This window comes from Topomyia yanbarensis, chromosome 3 (genome assembly GCF_030247195.1).
Source record: "Topomyia yanbarensis strain Yona2022 chromosome 3, ASM3024719v1, whole genome shotgun sequence".
Taxonomy (NCBI): domain Eukaryota; kingdom Metazoa; phylum Arthropoda; class Insecta; order Diptera; family Culicidae; genus Topomyia; species Topomyia yanbarensis.
Window position 1 is genome coordinate 259,551,223 of NC_080672.1, and position 24,346 is coordinate 259,575,568.

Here is a 24,346-nt window from a genome sequence, read left to right on the forward strand (position 1 = left end):
GCAGACCCGTCGTAGACTTACAGTGCGCGAGGTGGAACAGTTGATCAAGGTGATAATGGAGCTTATGCTTACAGAAGTGTCACACATACAGGTTCATCATTCGAGGCATGTAGTGCTAATAACGTTTAACTCCTTATCCGAGGCAGTAAGCTTCGTAGCGAAGAACAACATGCAACACGGCGTACGAATACGAAAACGTCAAGACCAAGATCCCCAATGATCTTACAGAAATTGGTCTACAAGATTTGGCACACGGTTTATCCGTCACAAATGAAATTTGGAGAAACTTTTCCCCTGGCACTGTCAATGGTGCTTGCGAATGCAGCTAAACCAACTTATAGCTTTTTACCTGACCTTCGAGAGTAGTTCATCTCAAGGCTTTAAATACATCCAAAGAATGCTATGCACATATACTGGACAGACGCCCACGTGCCAGTCTCGTAATCAGACGGTACACAACTGTAAGCCATGTGTCATAACAACCAAAGAAAATTCATCCACTATACCCAACACTAACAAACAACTTTGGACATCTGCTGATACGCCACATACAGCCAGTCAAAAACAAATGCCGGACAAACAATATTCCACGGTATCCTTAAACCAATAGCTATCTTACCAAGGGAAATAATAAACAAAAAAGCAGACGGCTACAGCAGAGTCACTGGAAAACTCAAAAAGCGCCAAGCATCCAACAGCGAAAATCAGAGCTCTAGCGACGACGACATGAACGCAAACACGAGCGAAGAAGAAGGCAGACGGAACGAACAGCAAGCAGTAGAGGGTAAACCTGACCATTACTCACCACCGAGAAAGAAATTAAACACAAAGAGCGGAAAGCAGTGGTGCCCAGGATAGACGACAGCAATATAATATTCGTTTATAATTTGTTTTTGTCCTTTATGAATTGTAAATGAAATTTATCTTTGCAATGTAAATTATTTTCAAAAAAAGGCGAACAACCCTCGACCAATAATAACAATAACAATAAAATTGGTTGAAAGATGGCAGTTATTTTTTTTCCAAATTACAAACTTACTCGCATGGACTTTAAGTGGACGGTTTCATATAAAAAAGTTCAAAATATTAGATTTTTTTGCTCGATTACGTATACATTCAAACTTTGAATTTAGAATTGGTAAAATAACGGAATATATGATTATAGAATCGCACATTGCGTGACAATGCCTCAATAACCCCTTAAGAGTTCATGCGAGCGAATTTCTAATTTAGCAAAAATAATAAATGCCATTTTCAACCGATAGATCGTTAGATGCGAAATTTAATATCCTCTTTAATTTTTTATTAAAACAGCTCCTTTTTTTATAAAAATGTAGAGCAATTTTCATAGGGAAAGTGAGGCAATATGAGCACCCTAAGGTTGAAGGCAAATATATCTGCAGCAAAACATACAAATAATCCGAAATTGCCCTCTACTGGTACAGTAAAACATATTCTTCACACGCAGTTACTAAACATGCCGAAGAAAATTAAAAATCTTTGAAAATAATCGTTTTTTGTAATGATCGATTTTTGGCTTGGTAGAAAGATTGTGGGGCATTATGAGCAATCTAAAGGGGCAATATGATCATGTCGCAAAATAATATATATTACAACATTTCAAATTTATTTCACTTATAATTATTAAGAATCATATTTTCCATTGATTTAGTGACATTTAGTTGCCTATGAAATTCATCTTATAGTTTTTTAACATCATTTTCGTAACTATTAGGATCAAATTTCCATTTTGTTTAAATCATATTTTTGTGAGTAATTTTCTCAAGCAAATGTTATTAGTCATCGTTCGTAGTAGCTTCAGGTATAAAACGTTTACATATGAATAACTTTTCGGAATGCAATGCATGAACTCAAATGAGATTTGTGTGCTGCTCATTTTCCCCATGCCGTAGGGCTATTTTCGCAATTTTTTTTGAGGGAACTACAAAGTCTTGTTAAATTATTTTTATGTTTGAAATACTTAGAAAGACGTTAAATATTCCGAAGATGTTTGCATTTTTCAATTACTGCACACATACGTCATGCGAATGCTTATTTCATATAGCTTGAATCTTATAACAATTTCAGTTCATTGACATCCCATCAGATTTTTGTATTTTTCGTGCTTTAGGATTTGTTTATTGTCGCAATTGAAGTATTACATCATCTAATGGTGATTGACGGAGCATTCGTGCAAACAAAAAAATCGAAAATTGTTCATAGATTTCTGGAAAAAGGGGGTGCTCAACTCGTCCCACATAGCGATATTGCCTCACTTTCCCCTATTCTAATGAAATAGTCGCAAAATAAAAGTTTTTGCTATAATTAAAGATTTTGAGGGTACCTATATTAAATTGACCTGGTTGGTTTTGTGTTGTGTTTGACCAGATCTACAACATCCTACTACATATATTTTATTTAGTGGAACCGTGTGACTAGTAAAATGAGCTCCCACAATACTTTCTATCATTGTTCGGAGCACTCGGATTGTCCTGCAGCAAAAGATGGAAAGGATGTGTCATCAGTGAAAACTAACTCCAAGCACTACAAAATGTAATTGCAGTTTATTGTTACTCGCAATCGTTTCACATTCATATAGATAAACACACTACCGTAACAATGTGCCGAGCTCCATTGCCTGACATACGGACATTTTACATCTGGCTCACTAACAAAATAGTTGGACAATGAAGAACGCACCTCAATATATATGTACACAAAAATACTTGCTTTACTCTGTTGTATTAGCCACCATTCGATCATCCATCTGTACAAAAAGCAATCCCTGCTCATAGCAGTCACATCTTAGTATTTCTAATGTGCAATCACTTGTTACTTGGTTTACTTTACATCCAGTTTTTCTATTAGGTCCCAATATTAGGAGATTTTCATATTCATAGCGTTAAAATTAAATTTCCACCTAATGTCCTAAACACAATACTTTTATGGTATCTCTATCTATCGGCGCACTGGCCATGCCTCGTAGGATGGACGTTGTTTATATTTAGGATACCTGTTACGTGGCTGCATGGAGTCATTTTTTTAAATTGAATTACATCGTTGTGCGTGCCCAGCTTCACACAAGCCATACTAATAATAAGTGACATTAGAGGTAATGATCACTTAAAGAAATTGTAAGAGTTGAGGTGCTTTCTAGTCGCCGGGGATCAAACAATGGCCGTTTTCACCAAACAGGACTGTGAGTTATTCCCGATCGATCCATCCAAGCTGTCGAGATCGAGTGCGGTATCGATCATAGTTGATTCCTGCAGCAATCGGAGCCGGTTTGAGCTTGTCATAAATGCACTAGTACTGTTGCTATTACTGCTTACGTTATTGTTAATGCTATTACTGCTAGTATTGTTATTGCTGGTACTATGACTACTGGCGGTCGTTAAAGCACCTGTGGTAGCGGTGAGGGAAACATTGTTGTTGGCATTGCTGCCCCCAGCGGCTTGGATGATTATGCTTGGGTCCAACGTTTTGATCACATTCTTCATCTCGATTGCAGTGATTGGCTGAGAGCTTTTGAGCGGTGGTAGCGGGATGTGGGGGGACGGCGTGGAAACAATGGCTGTTGGGCCGACATCCACCGATAGATTGCTGTTCGGTTGAATCACCGCACACTTGCTGGCAAATGCGCTGGTCATCACCGGATCGTCCAAATCAAGATCACTCGTTATGAAGGAGGAATTGAGCAGTGATTGATCATCAACTACCGAACTAAAATTATTATTAACACTATTACTGCTGGGCAGGTGGTGGAAATTGCTTCCACTGGAAGCACTGTGCCGTTGACCAACCACATTGCCATTGCTGGTGTGGCTGCCGCTACCAATATTAGAGTAGACGTGCAAATTCGGATTGTGCATCGACTTACCGCCGGAGGTATCACCACTGTGCGTCGCTACGGTATTGAGGCTTGATCTCTTCGGGGCTCCTGCTATCACCCCATTTCCAACAGCTCCCGGACCAGAAGGTATGTTACTGTATACGTTTTCATGTCCACTTACACTGGACACCATCATGAGTTCACTTGCGTTGATAATCTCATCGGCATTATGCATTTTGTCACTGTTAGCAGGAGAGGACGCAACGTTCAACAGCTTTCCATTGGCTGTGGATTCGCGGAATAGGTTACTGTAGCTCCCACTTAGGTCTCTTCCAATTTTAGACAAATTTCCGCCCGGATCCATATCGACAATCGTGTCGTCATCCATTACTATCGTCGTTGTTGTAGTGTCTTCGATTGCCGAAATATTGCCGGTGTTGGAAAGTGGGACCTCGTTCTCCACCAAATGTGCTATGCTATTGGATTTCTCTGCAAATAAAACGTAAAAACAATAGAGTCAATATCAGGTTATCGATTGACAGGAATACTTCTGATTACTAAGTAAAACAACTAGTAAGCGTGAACGATCGTGCTCAACATGCATACTGAAACGATTAACAATTAAAAAAGCAATTAAAAAATAACGCATTGTTACAAGGTTAGATTGTGTACGTTATTTTAACACATTATCCAATGCTCCATCAATATTTACAGAATACGTTTTTACCGTCAAAAGGTTGAAAATAGGTTTGTGCTCTGGAAAACGCTGTCTAACATACTATCGAAGATGATAGAGTACATACTATTGAACTAAGGCTCGTGAATGTATCAATAGGTGAGAGAGCGCGCGTGTCTTTGAGTGCAGTTATAATTTATACATATCAATCTAACTAAAATTTTTAAAATTCCCATAGTTTTTCAGTGCTCGTAGTCGTTTCGTAACCGTTGTAGTTTAATATTTGTATTTCCGCTTCAAATATTTTGCAAAGTATCAACATGATTTCAACCGAAAAATATTCAGACTTCATAGACGTTTTTTTCTTTACTTTAAAAAATTTCAAGCATATTTTTTGCGCAGTATGCTACGCAGAGTCATATATCAAGCCAATATCCTGTAGCTATTACACAACATATTTGAATATATCTTTGCATATCTGGGTCCAAAAACGTTCCTATTTAGTGTTCTTTGAGCACATATAAAAATAAATAAATATAAATGTTTTTCCACAAGGAGGATAAGTATTCCATGAAGGTATTACAACTTTTTTCATCAAACTTTGAAGTTCTAAAAAAGTACCTAACGAGTGCATCGGTGGCAGCCCGTCTCACGAGCTATACAGAAAAGCACTTTACCGTATACGGCTCACGAACTGATGCGTAAGAAGAAAATCGGAAAACACCTGTTGGCGAAGGTGCACAAACGGCAAGAGCCGAAGACCATACCGGGCCAAAGAAGGCATCTGGATCGTCGAGCAGCACACATCCTGCGACTGGCCGTCGGCAAAATAAAGATGTCGGAGTATTGGCCCTAAAAACCGACGGCCGAAAAACACCAGAACAATAAGCAGCATTCGTTGCATCCAAGTGAACCCTCATCACGTAAAAGGTACCACAAGTGTTCTTGCCAGAGGTTCACCAAAGAGCGCCTAGATATCGCTCTTATACAGGTGCCGTGAGGAAATAAATAAAACCAGCCAACTCCAAGAGCGACGGCTACATGAAATTGGCTATTCATTACTATGAAACTCATCATGCTTCTTTAAGCTTTTCATTTGACATTTTTTATAAATTTCATTCAAAATTTTTACTTTTTAACGACATTCAATTAGCTTACTGAGTAGGGAAAGTTATGAAAATTTGGAACCATAGTACTCAAGTGAGAGCAAGGACATGAAATATAAACAAAAGATTGGTCCGTAAGATTTTAGGCCTGTTTCTAATGAGCCTACCTACCACTTCTAGTTTTCTAATCTGTATATTTCACATCCTGGAGTACTATGTCTCTAAATTTTCATAACTTTCTCTACTCAGTAATCTCTAGCTAATTGAATGTCGTTAAAAAGTAAAAAAGGAAATGTGCCTACATTTTAGTCGAAATAAAAAGGAAAAAACATTCAAAATATTTTATGCGTAGTTAGCATACTTTCTATTTTCGTCTCTTTTATTCTGCTGTGATTTTTATACATTTTCTAGCATATATATCTAGTAATCATTGAATAAGTGGATAGACCAAATATGTCCAACGCATACAATTTACAGCAGAAGAAACGAGAGGCAGATAGAAAAGTATGCTATCGATGCATAAATAAATTTCTGTGTGTACATTAATTTTTATATAGAAGGCTGACCGCATAAAGAATTTTTTTTAGTTCTAGCAGTTAATGAATGAGAAAACTTTTCTCTTTTATTTACTAGCAACATCTGTGATTGGCGAGTAACGGTTTGTCCGGAATGTTCTTTCAAAGAGAATTTTGACCGTTGGCTTTTAAGCCGTAATCATATGTTTATCAAGAATTCATCTGTAACAAAGACTCTCACGGTGTGTTTGGTAGAACAATTTTATTCGAAAAACATCGGCATCGCTAAAACTTTAGCATGTGATAGAATGGGTTTTTCCCTTTCATTTGAAAGTAAAATTAAAATATTCTGTCGGGGGCTCCAGAACAACTTTTCATTTTAAAGTTTTTTTGTTTGAAAACTTAGGTTTTTCAATAAAACTGGTTCAACATTTTTGCTCCTAGGTAGTACTTTAGACATTCAAATATTACCAAAATTGAGAATCTGATGGACAATTTCATTGTGTACAACTTCGTAGAAAACTACATCACAATCTAAAATCGCCAGAGAAAGCTATTATTTTTTATCAAAGTTTCTAAATTCGCACAGGGCCTATTGGTTAACAAGCTTTATTCCAAAAACATTTTCATTTGTAAAAAAGTGAATTGCTTTAATTTAATTTGTGCTTCGAGGAACCTGAATGCTAACAAAGTCCCACCGTTAAGCGAAAAACAACATAATTGCAGATTCCACCGTTTTATGTGCACCAATGATATTTTAGGAACAAGGAGATATAGAGAAGAGTAGTTCATGTAAAATTTGAACGAAATTAAGACTCTTTTGAAAGATGCTGAGTAATGCAGCAAAATGAAACTTTTTTTCTGTCACAGATATATTTATTTTATCTTTTTTTATCTCTTCACTCATTCTGGAGTATGCTTCATGTAATGTTGAATAAACCGTTTTGCTCGTTAGCATCTTGTGGGATATATTTGGCCTAAATTTTAACTTTATATTTGATCAAACTCGATTAGATATTCAGTCATTTGATTTGATTTCGATTGAGAATCCTGATTGACAATTTCATGAAGGATAGAAAAATAATTCGATGAAATTTATGTTCTAGTTTGTTAACTTTTGGGAATCGCTGTACATTGAACAGCAATCTCAATAGTAAATGAGATATAAAGGTTTTGTCTATTGTACGAAGTTAGCGATCTCAATGTAAAAGTAGATATAGAAAGTATCACCTTTACCCGAAAGACGTGTTGCTGTTAATGTCTCCAGATTCTGAACTGAACTGGCAACTCTGTCTTCTTGATATGTTGTCTTTGCTCTTACCCCATATTATAAGGGAAATCTTCAATAAACAGACTTGTATTACTTTGAGAATTTACTGAGTGTATGGTCCAGCCTGCTATTTTCTTGTTCGTTTTCTGTTGGGATCGGTGTTCAACGAGTAACGACTCCGGAATTTCTTCTTAGAGGAAATTTTGAAACTTGGTTTTGTTCTTTTTTCTAAGATTATGTGAAGTGTGCTCGATTTGGAAATAAAATTTGAGGACAAGCAAAATTCTGCATCTATAAATTCTGATGAAATGAATCTACCCCCAAAGATAACAAACATGGATGCAAAACTCGAAGAGCTTTTTTCTCTTTCAATCATCTTTCTTTTAATGTTGATAAAGACAAACAGGATTCTCAACCCAAAGTTGCAATAAAATTCGTCGTTTATAACAATGACTCGATCTGCCTACTTTAGTTCATTCAAATATAAAGCTTTAAATTTAAGCCAATTGTATTTTACCAAGAGGATAGGATCAGGAAGAAGGGTAATTCTAGTTAACATTAGCTATCTCCTAGAGCGAGAAAAAAATGAAAAAGGCGTGATAAAATCCGTTACTACATTAATCAACTACTTGAAAAGGTATAAGATTATCGAATAAATTTGATCAACACCTTTTCACAACTCCTTGTTCATAAAGTGTCATTTTCGCCCAAGACCCGGAGGAATCTGAAAATATATTTTTTCTGCTGAGAATGAAACTTTGTATACATTGGAATTTATCTGAATTTACTGTTCATTTAAATCCAACATTTTTTTGTAAGTCCTTGTTAATCGACTTCTTAATCCATAGGCCCCGCCACGCCTAAAAGCTTATAATATTTTAATAACTTTCTCGTGTGATTTTACATCGATTTATAGCATTCTACGAAGTTGTAGACAATGAGATTGTTCATCAGATTCTCACTTTTAGTATTTTTTTAATGTCTTTAGTACCAATTATTAGCAAAAATGCTGATTAATTTCATTAAAAAACTTATGTTTTCAATTAAAAAACTTTTAAATAAAAAGTTGTTCTAGATCCCCCGACAGAATTTTTTAATTTTACTTTCAAATAAAGGAGAAAAGTCAATTCTTTCATATCCCGAAGTTTTACAGATGCCGTATTTTTTAATAAAGTTGTTCGACAAAGACATCGTGACTCTCATTTGCACTTAGGACCATTTGACATGTTTGGCTAGATTTGGACTTATGCCCTTTTTACGTGTTTGTCTAGACTTGATCAAAATTAATATTATTCTATCTTGTGCCTTCGCTTATGACTTATATCTTCGAAATAAGATCGGATAGATAAGATTTGGTCATCAACAACTGTTCTTATAAAGATTGGAATGAAATGCATCCAAGTTTGGTACAGTTTTTCCAGCCCCGTGAAAACTGTTTGTTGCCTGAAGCTGCCACCAAATGCCAGTAGCGCTAGCTACGTTTCAAATGTTCAAGGTCTGTTCACATGAACTGTATAACACTGTTTAAAAGTTGGAATCAAAACAAGTAATTAATAACAATATATGAAGCGTGAATTCGCTTTCTCTTGCATCGCTTCTTCTCCACAAAATCCGAACGCTTTTATAACCAGAGTACCAGTTAAGCACATCAAAATGAAGTTTGCATTCGAAAAGTTTCAGGTCGAGTTAACAACATTGTGAACGTTGCTTAAAGTGCGTTCGCTGTCATTTTTGACAACTAGCCGAGCTAGAAAGCCAGCTTATGTTGGCTTCACTCATTTTTTAAAGAAACGTCAAAACGTTCGTAGTTATACTGACAATTGCCGTTCAGAATATATCAACCCTACCGCAACTTGACATTTAGCCTACGTTGCTTAAAACCATCGTGTTTGGAATGATGTCGTCACCATAGAATGTCGTCCACTAATTGTGATTGTCATTATTATCTGTCAGTGAAATTCCAAACGAACAAACGACCTCTCAAAGTACATGGATTTCACTCGTTTAGAATGACCCTGACAAATAATCATTGTTCCAATTTTGACAATGTCGTCACTCTCCTTATATGCACTCAGATTCTGACGTGATAATCAAGATAATCATTTCATAACAGCATAATAATTTAATGTAGGAAACAAGTTAATTCAGCATTTTGGTGTTTCAAAATTTATTTCAAATCGTGCGGAATGTAAAATGCATTATTAGATTTGAATGAGCTTCTAGTGTGAGCCTTTTCTTCTCCCGTCGCCCTTGAAGCATTTTTCGTACATGACGATTGTCGAAAGTTTGTCGTTAATCATTAAACATATTTAGTTTTTTTTTTTTTATTGTCATTCACCAAACCTCCAAAGACTTTAAAAATGAATTATCGAAAGCAAAAAAAACAGAAAACAAGTAAACAAGTTTACGCTTTGGTCTTGAATAAAGGTTGATCCGCCATTTTAGACCCAAAGACCAACAAAAGTAATTGCAACGATTTGTATAGGAGCTGTCAAGTTGTTCCTCCTATGGGAAATATCGAAGATTTAAAAATTTCTTTTCGTGTTAGAAAAATCTCTTTGGAAAAATTTCTAACCCTGCGTGCAGGGTTGGGAATCGAAGCCAGGTAAGCTGCGTACAAAGCAATCGATTTACCAACTACGCCCACCCGTTCTTTATCAGAATATTTATTAATACCAAATTTTGGACTGATTAGACTTACCATTTATCCCCATGCAAGAAACAAACAGTAATAATATTCACAATATTCAAAGTAAATCAAAAATGACCTCCATGATTTATTTCAGCACATATGCTACCAATTGTGTTCAGTCGGATGCAAGATTCACACTTTCTCCAACTATAGATATCAACTTTTATCAAATCTTCCAAAAATGTGCATAATTTCTAAGATATCATCGAGCTATATCTATTATATTTTTTCGTGAAAATATTCATAATTACAAATTTTATAAATTTCTAGAGACACTATTGACGACAAATCACGTTGGATCGAAAAAACGATGCATCGTGTACGTGATCGAAATTCTTTTGACCACGAAATAACGATTTTTGAGCTACAGTGTCTTCAGCTACATTTGTTTATAAAATATTTCGCATTTTGTAGAAGTATTAGTTTGGTGATTAATCCCTTTAAAGTTGAAAAGCAAATTTTTGTTTGGTCATTTATGGCAAAAAAACTATTCAACAAAGCTGTAGGGAATATAATATGAAACAATTTTGCTGAAGAGACTATGTGTCTATCTGTTGGTTTTAATATTAAAATTATCCCTTAAATGTGTGATGTAATTTTTGAATTTTTGAGCATGCGACAAATGGCTATCTCTGGATTTGATAGCGTTTGGTCTATAGATTCGTTTAAATATGGCTTGGTCTGCAGTAATTTGCGGATTAACATGTTATTTAACACCAAATTGTTGCTTTTTGACACTAAAACTATCGATAACTCCACAGATATAAGAGATAGAAATAAACTTGCATAACAAAAATTGCGTATTTTCTTATGCCGGACACAATCTTAATACATTTAGAAATTCTAAAAAATCTCCAAGAAGTTATTTTGAAAAGTGATTTTTAGGAATGTATCATAGAAAACCGATTTTGACAATCCTAGTCTCAAATGAAAGGAACAACCCGAAATTACAGGGTGATGAGTACGATCACACAGAAAATGTCGAAACGTGGTGAAAAATAAATAAAGTTGAAAATTTTTCCAAAATGTGCTTCGATTTGTAGTATTAGGTCACTAACAGCTATTCAAAGTCTCTTTGGCCACCATCATCGTTTCCGAAAGCCTAGGCGTAAGCATCCAAATTCAGAATAACATTCACATCGGTTTTTCGGAGATGGCTAGGCCAATTCAACCAAACATAGTCTCAATGAAAGATGTTGCGTCCCCGTAAATGGCTATTAAATTTCATCCTGATCCAACTTCCGGTTCCGGAGTTCCGGGTTGTAGCGTGCGATCACATAGCAAATTCCGATTCAAACCGATACTACGATGAAAGCAAAAAAGGTAAAAAATCGCTAAAATGTCTCTCAAACAGCTTAAATTTGCAGTTCTAGGTCACCGACGGCGAACCAAACTTTCGTTGACTGCCTTGACCACCATAGACGGTTCCGGAAGTTCCCGGGAAAAGCGGCCACCTTTCAAAATTAACACTCACATCAGTTTCCCGGAAATGGTTGGGCCGATTTTCACAAAACTCAGTCCCAAATGATAGCTGTTTATATAATTTCGTACGGATCGCTTATATTATTCCGGAAACATAGACAAAACCGTCCGGTCCGGTCGTATTTTTGATGCCAAACATCTTTAAAATGCATCAAACGGCGAGATTTTATGCTATCTCGAATTTTGTTTTTACTCGATTCATGTATATTAAAAATGTAATATATACCTACATTTGAAAGCTTTTAATGAATATAAACAACGAAAAAATTCTCGTGTTCATGATTGAGAAAGGCACAATTGCACCGCTGGGTGGATTAAAACAGGTTTTTGCCTATTTGGAAACACTGTGCATCTGACCGTGCATCAACATGTTTCTCATTCGAGTAGTGAACGATAAATGAAGCACATATTTTTTGCGGGACTTATATAGCTTCCCAATATTCGATTCTTAGTTTAGAAGCTCCATATTCACGACTCTGCCTGAAATAAACTAAGAATATTTGATTTTCTGCGTTGCCTTCAAAAGATTTTCTGAAAATCATTTTTATGCGTTTATTGAAGTCATGCATACTTCGAAATTTAATTCAAAATTGGTGCACATTTCTCTAATAATAATAATGATCTAATCAATTATTGATTAGTGCAAACATTATGTAACTCCGTTCAGTACAACAAAAGTGACTAACATTCAAAAACTCTCACTCGTGTTTCTATCGAAATTTTTAAAATGGACCCTTATAATGAAAACTAAATGGACCCTTATAATGGAAGCTTAAGTTTTTCTTGCTATGTCTTATTTTTCGTCCATTTGTGCTAAACACACAGCAAATGGCGGCTGAGTTCCCTGAGCGTGTTTGTTTATTATATGATGTGATATGGGTTGGAAGTTGGTTAATATTGAATGTTTTGGTTATAAGACATGACAATTTGCTATTAGAAGCAGTAATTGTAAACTAGTACTTGATCCTATTGTATTTATCCTTATAATAGTTGTAGCTATTTGTGAATAGAGTCATGAAAATTGACACCAGCTGATGTCTACTAGTTAAGACTAACTATTACGAAAAAGAACATAACTACACGAAATAACTATTAATCTAGCAGAACAGGCAGAATGCTTAGCAAAGAAATAATTACATTTAAAAAATATAACTACGAGCATCCCACCATACCGTAGGAAGAAAAATATCCGCTAGCCAAAAAGATAAGTATGGAATGGCAGATAGAAGGAATAAATAAAACCAAATGGTTTTAAACACTCACCCACGCCCTCGGCAGCCGATTGGTCTACTTTGCTCTCGCAATTTTTCCGAGCAGTATCAGCACATTTTTAATAGTAATAGTTACGAATGAGTAAAATGCTTAACGCCGTTAGTTTTGAAAAAGGGCTTTTATTATCGTTCTGTTTCGCTTGTATCATAACTTTTGATTTATTAATTTTCACAGTATGATTAGCAAAAGGGAACATGTTGGTAAATAACATATATAAGTAGCTCCGTTTTTTCTTCCGCTCTTCATTTTACATACTGAGAACAGTATTTCAATTATCGCGCCTTGCGCTAGTACTTTCAGCACTTTTTTCCCCAACGGCTGTGAAATGTAAATAAACAGTCGAGACTTAAACGCTACTGGCTACGAAATTCAATATCAACAATAAATAATGCACTTTGTAACTTTCATTTTGAAAAATAGTGTCGCTGTTTTAATATTCTTCTTATTCTATTGCGTAGTTTTAGGCTATTATGAACTAAGTTATGCAGATGTGTTCTAATATGTGGAGACATAACCGACTTGAACTGCTGGTATCTGTATTGTTTATAAAGATATGCCCAAATAAACAGACTTTTTTCATATGAAACATTCTAGTAGAAAAAATGACGAAATTTGGAAAGTTTTGCAGAACATTTGCATTGTATTGTTTATATTAGTGAAGGAGCTAAGATTTGCAAGATGGCGTCATTAAAACACATCTCTATAATACTTCTACTCTGCTAAAACAATGGTTTTCTTTCTGCATTATATCAAAAGTATGCACTGCATATTCTATAGCGCCAGTTGTTGTTCCTCTCCGCATTTCGGTTACCACAACGCATCCATACCTAAAAACTGGTGTTTTATCCTTACTCATAAGACATTTGTAATTTAATTAAGTGTTATGTTTTAGTATTGAGTATAAAAGAAATGTGAGAAAAAACCGAACGTGAATCCGCTGGAAGCACCAACTGTCTTGTATTTTCTATTACCTGTTATCAACCCCCGAAGAAGGTCATTCTATTCATGTTCCTTGTGTTTCATTTATATTATAAATATCATTAAAAAATATCAACAGTTGTATTGTATTTCCCTTCAAATCTATAAATCTTTGAAAACTTAAACAAAGTGCAATGTATGAAACCGGAACTAGTTCTATTTCTGCTGTGAAGTGCTTATTGGTGGCGATTGCCACTAAACGGTATGAGGTGTAATCGTTTGTTTCGTTTATCGTAAAACTATTATTCCTGTGTTGCAAAACAAGTGTTTGTAGGGTTTTTAGTCAGTATAAAACTTATACACGAAGCACAAGATTTATTATTTGGTCATCAGTTACGGCCACACTGCCAATGGTATATGCACCTTTGTTCCATGGAAGGCTTTTTTATATATGTTTTCTAAAATAAAGTTTGTTTGAACATAAAATTAACAAACTAACATGATCTAATTTGCAATGGTGTACGCAACATGCATTTTTAGGCGTTTTGTAATTTTTTGCGATGCTTCGAAGGATAGATTCGTTCGGGAAACGTTGTCCGTTTTGAAATTGATCATCCAAAGATCGACAGACAAAAAAGTAAAGCAGGAAGCTCCATGTTTGCTGTTTCGGTTCAGATCTTACTTGTCCAGAGGTTTCCAAAATTATACGCAAGTATTTATAGAGTACTTTCAGAATATTTCTATTTTATTATCCTTCGAACAAAAATAGTATACATAAATATAAAATAATCGATTTATAAAACTGAAGACTGCAACAATTTATTTACAAACTTTTGTGATAACTTACCAAAACCAAACAGATGTTCGACTGCGGAGAAAGCATAAATGTATTATGGCATTGGTTTTTGTACACCTCTGCCCATCCCCAAGGACCAAAGGAGTGACATAAACCTTCATAGCCAAGTCACTCCCAACGATATATCCTAACCCCCTATAAACTGAAACGGTCGGTACGGTTGTCCTCGTTTGTTCCTCATTCTAACAAATCGTTAGTTAAATTATTCATTACATGAATAAATTAGTTGCCGTAAAATAAATTCTGGCTTTGCTTGTCCCGTATACGACCAGATGTCACCAACGACGAAATTATTGCAATGGAACGGGCCAATCTAGATATGGTGCAGAATCCTGAGGTGGTTAAATTGGTTGCCAAAGGAACGGATATCAGTAACATGACATTCGTCTCCTTCACAGTCGGTTTAGATCCTCTGGATTGAAAAACGGTCGCATTGGATTTTTTTCGAGGAACATTCTGCTAAAAAAATTCGTAAACCTCTCGTTGTGAACCTAACTTCAAAGCTATAACCAAATACGCTAGGAGTAGCAGCACATCAATAGCCGAGCGTAACACTAAATTAACGCGCTCTTTAATGGACGGTGGGGGGTTGTGCTGCGAAATTTGAAAATCAGTGACCTATTTCTGCTTGTATTTACCGAAACCAACATTCAGACTCACCTCCTCCCTCATTCATTAATTTTTCAACTGACGGAAATTTCATGCAGAATCGAATGCTTGAGTGCAGAGAAAATATTAATCCCTTCACCAACCAAAGCATTCATTTGTTATTACGTGGACAGTTTGAAGACAGAAGTTGGAATCTTTTACATTTTCGAGCATAAGTGAACTGCGTAATCTATATCTGGTACACTTTTGCTCAATTATCCCCCTCAGAGTCAGCATACAAACAAAATACAGTTTGCTTCTGAAACCGAACATATCCGAACCTGAATGCGCTGTATCGGGAAAACGACTGACGAGAGAAACAAACTAAACATTTCATGCATCGCGGCGAGCATGAATTAAATTTCGTGTCTTTTTCAAGTTCACGCAAGGGTGTCAATTTTTTTAAGCTCTGCTCTCAGGTTCCCATCTCAGGTGAGTATTACGCTTTTTTCACAATCCCGTCACCCATTCACTCCGTGCTGCAGCATGCTCCTGTTTTGGCAATGTTACCGTATGCCGCCTTAACGCTACTTTTGGTTTTACCGATCATCGAGTCCGTAATCCTGAGAACGCACAAGGCACAGATGGTTTTCGTACTCCGCTTTCTGAACATCACTTGGTTTCTAGCGTCCAATGGCACGCTACATACAATACGTTCGCACAATCTGCCGTTTCTTGAACGAAGCATTGTCGAAACTACATCTACAAATTCACTACCATCAGCGGGACACCGAGAAGGTTATACAGTACTAAGCCCCCAAGCCCTGCGTTGGGAGGTCGTGAGAGGATCTTCCGAACTCCCTTCTCAGGCAAGTATTTTGCTTTACATAACAATTCGCTTTCTGAAAACCATTCGGTTTCTAGCGTATCATCGTGTACAATGCGTTCGTGCAATCCGTCGCTTCTTAAACGAAGCATAATAGCCAAGCCATCGTTGAAACTACATCTACAAACTCACGCTGCGCTGCCATCACCGGTACACTGAGACCGTTATAGGACTACGAAGGCCTTAGCGCTCCAACGCAGTCGCGCTACCAGCCAGCGACCAGCTCAGTCGTCCCGACCCTGCATTAGGAGGTCGTGAGACGGTCTTCCGAAATTCTTCCTCAGGCGAGTTTGTTGCTTTAATTGATAATACGCTCCCTTTGGTTCATAGCACACAGTCGCATACAGCACACGACTGTCCGTCTACTACCAGCACGTTCGCGGAATGCAAACTAAAACGCAAACTTTCTTGCTTGCCCTCACTTCCTGCGACTACGATATTATCGTTCTCACCGCAACCTGGCTACATGAAGGTATATTAAACGCTGAGCCATCGACGAACTACGCAATCTACCGATGCAACTCTTCTACCAGTCATCTAAGCTGCGGAGGTGGTGTTCTTATAGCGATAAAGAAAAATCTAACAGGAACTGTGCTGGTTGTGAACGTTTGGAACAAGTTGTCGTACGCATTTCACTGCCAGGTCAATCTTTATATGTATGCTGCATTTGTCTGCGACCGAATAGCGATCTTGACATGTACAACTTTTACTCATCTGCGGTCCAGAATATTCTTGAGAAGACCAACCGACAATACAATGTACTTGTTTTGGGCGATTACAATCTCCCTCATTTCCGGTGGATTCTCGATGGCGATTTCAAGTGGTACATTCCTGAAAATGCAACTTCGGAACAAGAGATGGCCATCACAGAAACGCTGAGCGCTGCGTCAAATCAGCTCTTAGCAACGTGAATGGACAGACCCTATATTTAGCCTTCGTCAACGACACGGACGTGTTTGAACTGATTGAGCCTCCGACATCTATACTAATGGTAGACCATCACCATAAACCCTTCATTTTAAGATTTGATACACATTCTGATCGTAGTTACGCTTTTGATACAATCAACGACGATCTCAACTCAATGGCCATTGGTGCAGTCAATTAGCGTAATATGCTGTATGGACAAAATGCAATGCAATACTCCTAAAAACGTATCAGCAGCAGGTTATAAGTTACCGTGGTGGAATCCCGAGCTTGGTCGGCTACGAAATGTACTCCGGAAACAACGAAAGCGATATATACGTCGTAGGCCGACGAAAACAAAACTATATTTCGTCAAATGGAACTGCAATATGAAACAGCCCGTAACAGTGCATTCGGTGAATATCTGAACCAAGTCGAACGAACCCTTCGAAACAATTCCTCGACATTCTGGACGTTTTTAAATACCAGAAAACGTTCCGGGGGTATACCAGAAAATGTCTATCTATAAAAAAAAATCGCAGAGCACTTCCGAGATGTATTTACCAGCCCTCCTGTCTATCCATCGCAACAGTACCTTGAAACATTGCCAACGTATACTATCACCCTTCTTCGTTCTAACGTAAATGTTTCCGGTGTATTCAGCGCTCTGTTCAGCGTTGATCCATTGAAAGGGCCTGGTACGAATTCCTTGTTTCCTGCGTTTATAAAACATTGTGCCTAAGTTCTCTCTGCACCAGTAAGCATAATTTTCCAGATCTCAATCTCGGAAAATGTTATCACAAGTGTATGGAAAGAAGCTGCTATAGTTCTCATCCATAAGGCTGGAAACACCCACAATATCGAGAATTACAGAGCCATCTCGTTATTGAACTGTCTAGCTAAAGTTGTGGAAAAGTTTCTCTATAATGCAACATAATTGACGAATGTCAGTACGGATTCGTAAAAAAACGTTCCGCCTCTTCAAGCTTGATGACGTACGGAAGTTTTCAAATTCCAGCTGTTGAGAAGCTTCGACAAGTGGACGCGGTATATTTTGATTTCGCGAAAGCATTTGACACAACATTGCTGTTTTGAAACTGGAGCGACTAGGTTTTCCTGACTGGGTAACCAGATGGATGCATTCTTACCACTCACAACGATCCGCCTTCGTTAGAATTGGCACCGCACGCTCAAGCGCATTCGTAAAGCCAACCGGTGTGCCTCAAGGAAGTCGTCTAGGGCCACTTATCTTTTTCTTATTCATCAAAGATCCGCATCAAGTGTGAAAAACTACTCTACGCTGATCATCTGAAAATCTTTCCTTCAATTTCCTCTGGACTCGACACTGCTATACTCAAAATGATATAGACAATATAGAGGAATGGTGCTTACTAAACGTCATGCCGATCTACTTCGATAAGCTTCGGACGCTTGGCAGTTCTAAGGCGTTGCGAATATACCCTTTCGCTTCGCCGACCACATCACTTCAACAACGGCAAAGGCATTTGCAACAATGGGCTTTCTAAAACGGAACACAGTTGATTTTGTGGATTTGTACGCGCTGAAATCAATATATTGCGTAATGGTCCGGAACACCTTAGAGTATGCTGTACAAGTATGGGCGACATACAACGCCGTCCAAATGGTTCGCATAGACTATGAACTATGGTGGAAAATTATGATATTTCGTGGTACTAACAATGAGTCAATTTCTATGTCTCCAGCCAACGGACGTATCCAGAAGCTCTTGCAAACGGACGCAGTCGTCGATAGAGCGAACTGCAAGGTACAACTATAAATCATCAGCATAAACCAGTGTACTTCTAACACCAAGCACCATAATTTTTGGTTCAGTGTATTCTTACCGATTAGTTTGCTTCACGCAGAAGAATCAGGCCTTTTTGAAACAACAACACAAAATTGGCGTTTCTCGAAAGCATGTATTTGGTTTAGTTCAACTAATACTTCTTCTTGCGTTTTTAATAGAAACATTGTTGAAACAAAATAAAAGTTTGTTAGATCTAACTTCTCTTTGTTCAAAACCAACAGGATCTTAGTTTGATTTCAACTAAATTAGAGCTGTTTTCTCCTTTGATTAATAAAAAAGATTTTTTTTTGTTTCTTCAAACTTGTTTGTTCGGTTAAATTTATCATGATTTTGTTGTTTCAAACGAAATATTTGTTGAAACTATTGAAAAGTCAACAAATGAAATTGTTGGTAATTTCAACCAACAGTATTGATTGAATCAAACCTGAATCTTGTTTATCACTATATCAAACGGGAAAATTGTTATTTAAAATCAAAATTTGTGTACCTTTACTGACTTTTTTCACCAAAATTTTCAACCGAACGCAGTGCCATCTATATTTCATTGTCTGCATTCTCAGATCGGCACGCATTATGGCAAGTGCATGCGAACACTGCGTGAAAATCGTCAAATCGTACGACGCCTTCATCCAACGCATGGGTTTTTGCAAAAATCTGGTGGATATGGAATGCGCGAAACAACTTAACAAGCCGATTGAGGATTCTTGCGGAAAATCCAAACTTATTTTGGATATGCAATGAATGTGTCAAGCTGATGAAGTTTGTTAGCTTTCGTGACATCGTTTCTTTGCTTGGATGTGTTATCGCTGCTATCGCTGGGAACACGGATGAGGTCTGAGCTGAACTAAAAGGCCGAGTTATCCAAAAATAATAAAATTTCGCGCTCCGCTAGAAAGGTCCAGTTCGGCCAAATCCTGATACCTCTCAACCACGTCAGAAACATCGCCACGAGTATGGCCATAATCCGAGCAATATTCTTGTTGGCGTTCGAAAGCTAGTCAACATTGTTACGTTTAAACCTCCCACGCCGTTGCTCTGGTTGTATCTTTCCCGCTTTCATCCGAGCGTTAGCAAGGGGAATGTCGAACAATATGTCCAAAGAAATTGCAACGAGCAGATAAAGGTTATTCCGCTTGTTAAATAAGGCATAAAAGTCAGTACTTTGAACTTCATATCCTTCAACGTTGGAGTTTATCCAAAGTACCGCGGCGATGCAGCTCCTAACCCTGACACATGGCCGCAAGGCATACTGTTCAGGGAATTTGAGGATAGCCGTATCCAGAGCCTTTTGGTGACCGCCGACACATTTTCCTCCGCCTCCAGAAGAAGCATGTACTCCGCTAATGGAACCAGTCCCATCAACGACCCTGCCGATCGCAACGAGGTTGATACTATGGAAGCCCTGGAGATCCCCGCTACAGTCGAGCCCTTGCCGCCAGCGTTCAGCAGTCTTCCTGATTCTGTATGTATGAGTGGAGAAGGGGTCTTCCAAGCCGCCTTTCTCGGAAAGTTTTATATAAATTGTAACGGTACAACGGTTGAGCCGATTCACGCTGCTAGCTCATTATCTAACTATCGCCGTAAGCTACTACCGTCCGGATCGCCATCGGGGTTCAACGCATAATGGGATGTACCGCAGTTCGAACTATGGAAGCTCCCAATCCCTCCGACACAACCGAGCATTTGCAACCAGCGATCATCGGTCATCCCGGTCCTGTGTGTGGGATGGGTGAAAGGATCTTCCAATCCGCTATGAAAGTCAAGTATACAACTGCTCCGAGCACTTCATAGGCCGATGCATTCTTCGCTTCCAGTAATTTGCCGTTCGCACCGACATCTTGTTACCAGATGTCAACCAATTCTTTCGCCGATGACGATCGTCGTATTCTGGGGCGCGACGCATTTGATTCGGGATGCGTCGATTGTTAGCCGTTCCGATACTGTTCGTGGGATTGACTAAGGGATCTTCTAACACGCCCAAAACGGCTTCAGTCTCTACTGGACCTGATCCGTCCTCCAACAACATTAAAGTTTGTTACCAAAATGTTGGTGGCTTAAATTCATCAACGGACAGCCATTTGATCGCGACCATGGGCTGCTGTTATGCAGTGGATCGACAACCGTACTCTGTCTCGCCAGGTGTTTGGCTCAACATTCGATGCCTACCGCTGTGATTGCAATGCCCACAACAGCCACAAGACATCAGGTGGTGGTGTGCTTATCGTCGTTCGCCGTGGTATAAAAGCCCGAATGATCCGAACAAGTCCAAACCACATACTTCATACATCGTGGATAAGGCATGAAGACAGTTTGGGTTCATCTTCCGAATAGCGAAAAACTTTAGGGACGTTTACCGTTTAAAATCACTCTAATGCGCGTTGGTTCGCTCCACACTAGAATATTGTACTGTTGTTTGGAATCCGTACCACCAGAACGGCGTTGACAGAATCGAGGCTGTCCAACGTCGGTTTATACGCTTTGCAATCCGACATCTTCCATGGCAAAACAGATATCAGCTGCCGAGCTAGAAAAACCGTTGTTACTTAATAAAGCTCGACACAGTAGACACCCGGAGGGACTGCTCTCGAGCTCTGTTCGTCTCGGATCTTCAACCCGCGTTTGAACTCTACGCAATAACTCTCTTCTGCGATTACTGTTCAGGAGAACCAACCATGGTCGCCAGAGTGCTGTTACCAGACTTCAGTGTATTTTTAATAGTGTGGCAACGGCTGTTGACTTGAACCTAACGAGGAATTCGATAAAAGCTTAAACAATTTCTATCGTGGAATGCTATTAGTTTAAGCGACCACCATTGGGGCCAAGGAGTCTGTTGGTGAAGATACAACAAATAAACACAAACAATAAACAAAGAACAATACAAACAGTGCCTTGTGGGACTTCAGATCTGTTCGTAAAATGAGAGTAAACTCAGGATTCCAGTCTCGTGGGTAGGACTCTAACACACAAATAAGGCCTTAACCAGTCAATATACTTCCGTTGTGCACCAAGCCATGGCATTCTTTAAGAGTATTCACTGCACCCTTCAAATCGGTGTAAACTGTAGGTGGAAACATGAAAGAGTATTTTCAAATCGCTTGAAATGTAACCTGCTTAAACGATTTGTTGAAGAAATTAAACAAAAGCTTGACAAAACAGTAGCGGATTATAAACGGTAGCTGTTATGCCACCCAGTCCCGCCGAGTATTTGCAATTTATTCGCGGTGGAAACAATCATCTATGGAGTGATAAGGATAATATTAAAACCAACAAAATTTTCAAGATCATCCATGGAGGCGTTCTCAGCTTCCACGCCAGAGATATTATTCACAACAAAGACAGAAAAGAAACCTCGTTAAGCCGAATCTTCGGAAGAGTTCGCCGCATTTTCGCTTGAAGTTCAAAAATTTCCAAAATTATGTTGGATTCAGATGCATGTCAGTTTGAGCCCGTTTGAGTTTCATATACTGCGGTATTCAATCGACGATATTCTTCCCTCGATATCTTTTGGCATTACGCCGACAACGCCCGGCATTATCGACGGTCTAAAATCCTTGTAGAACTAAGTAGGGTGTATTTAAAGGATGGATGGGGGGTAGGGATTGCAATTGTGTGATGTTCGGGTTCTTGTTCTATCACTACGCGTTTTATGTGCATCTCCGACGTATTGGGCTCGACATCCATCTTTTTGTATGGTCATGTGCCGGGTATTGAAACGCCAGGTTTCAGCTAAAGGATTCCCTTCGGCCATAAAGTTCCATATTTTCAACATCAAGTAGGTATTTATATTAACATGGTAATTTGATGATTCAACATATCAAAAGATCCCCCCTGCTTTGCGGTAAACACCGTCAATTCCAACCACAAATGCCGACATCTGTACCCTCCGAAGCAAAAGCAGAGCGCATGTGAAAAACTAGCCACATTGAATCTACGTCAGTTTCTTGGCACGCTCTCATCTAAGCTTATAAAAAATTACAAAACTAAAAATGCAATATGTGTTATGTTTCGTTAGAAGCGTCCTCGTGTATTGAGTTTAGATCAAAATTGTTGAACTTATAATCGTACACGTTTGAAAATCGCTGTTTATCGGCTCGACGCTGTGCGTAAGGACTACTACTACTGTTGGCTCCGATTACCCCCACGCCACCATAATTCTGATAAGTTCCTCCGCTGAGAATGCTACCGTTGCAATCTCCACCAACACCACCACTTGCACTTCCATTGCCGACGGCAGCAAAGCTAATTGAACCGAGCGTCCCGGTGCTGATAACACTACTTCGGTTACTGTTGGCACTCCAGAAACTTGGACTAAACTGACTGAAGGATGGCTGAGGAGATATAGGATTCCCGGCAGACGCATGTACCAGCTGGGACTGCTGTTGATATTTATTTTTGTAGAACTTATAATTTTTGTGATGTGTTTGTTTAGTTTTTTGGAGCATTGGATCCAATTCGCTGTAGCTGGGACTGGCACAATGCGCCCGGGGACTTCCGGGACAAGTGTGTGGAAGTGAGTTTGTTGGAAGTTGGTCAGAGATCGTGTCGTAACTGTTAAGGTAAGACGACGATCCTGATGGTAACATGTTGGATTGTTCCATCGAAGAGCTTGTGGAAGTCGTAGACGAGATGGTAGTAGTCGAAGAGGATGACGAGTCAGAAAGGACTAGCAAGTTGTTTTGGGATGGTGCACTACAGCTGTTGTTCAGACTGTTTATGCTAGAATGGCTATAATAAGGTGGATGGTTTGAATAGAACATCTTGCTAGATTGATCGTGCAATTGCAGGTCTTGGGGTGATTTTCTACCGATAGCACGGTTTTTGTGATACGGGTACCTTGGTAGAGTCAAATTGATGTTTATATTGATCTGTTGTTGCTGCTGTTGCTGTTGAAGTATTTGTTGTTGCTGGTTGTGTGCGTCACTGGATTGATGGTTTTGTAGCACTTCTGCGGAAGAAGTTTGCGGAACTAGTTGATTCTGACTGTCGCTGTAGGTATTGTACTTGGACTGCGGAGCGAAATACTTGAAATTCGTCGGTATCGGAGCTGCCGGAAGATGGTGTTGCGGTTGCAGACAACGTGGGTTCGGTTGGTAATTGGCATTCGGGTTATTGTTTAGCATGGGAGTGTTGTGAGTCGGCATGAAGTTCGATAATGTCACATTGCATGTCGCAGAGTGATACAGTTTTGGTTGCGTTTTTTGCGAAAGATTTACATAAGACAATGAGAGATTATTGTACTGTGATGGAGATTGCGATAATTGGACATTTTTAATTTGGCTACTATTATTGCTAGTATTAAGATGGTTTGAGTTAGTCACATTCAGATTAGTTAGATTATTGATACTGCTAAGTGATGATTTGATGGATGGCGACTTACCATTATGTAAGTTATCGTAGCTGCGCTGCCGAAAAACGCCGGTGTTTGAGTTTTGTGTTTCGTTCTGTAAATGAAGGGAATTTTTTTAATAATACGTAGTGTGTTTCAAAACTTGTGTTTTTTGTACATATTGCTTATGCTT

General features: G+C 38.5%; 1 protein-coding gene across 14 annotated transcripts in view; it reads right to left on the bottom strand.

Annotated features, from left to right (window-relative positions):
• Nucleotides 1-2,545: 2,545 nt before the first annotated feature.
• Nucleotides 2,546-24,346, bottom strand: part of LOC131693070 (palmitoyltransferase app) — a 60,634-nt gene continuing 38,833 nt past the window's right edge. For 10 of the 14 annotated variants that reach the window (XM_058980566.1, XM_058980571.1, XM_058980575.1 and 7 more), the window contains one exon: nucleotides 13,010-24,268. In XM_058980566.1, the coding sequence (XP_058836549.1) occupies nucleotides 22,826-24,268 (1,443 nt within the window). In that variant the 3' untranslated portion in view covers nucleotides 13,010-22,825. Of the gene's footprint in view, nucleotides 4,322-13,009; nucleotides 24,269-24,346 lie in introns of those variants that run through there. The other 4 variants (XM_058980580.1, XM_058980576.1, XM_058980579.1 and 1 more) reach the window with 4 other exon arrangements.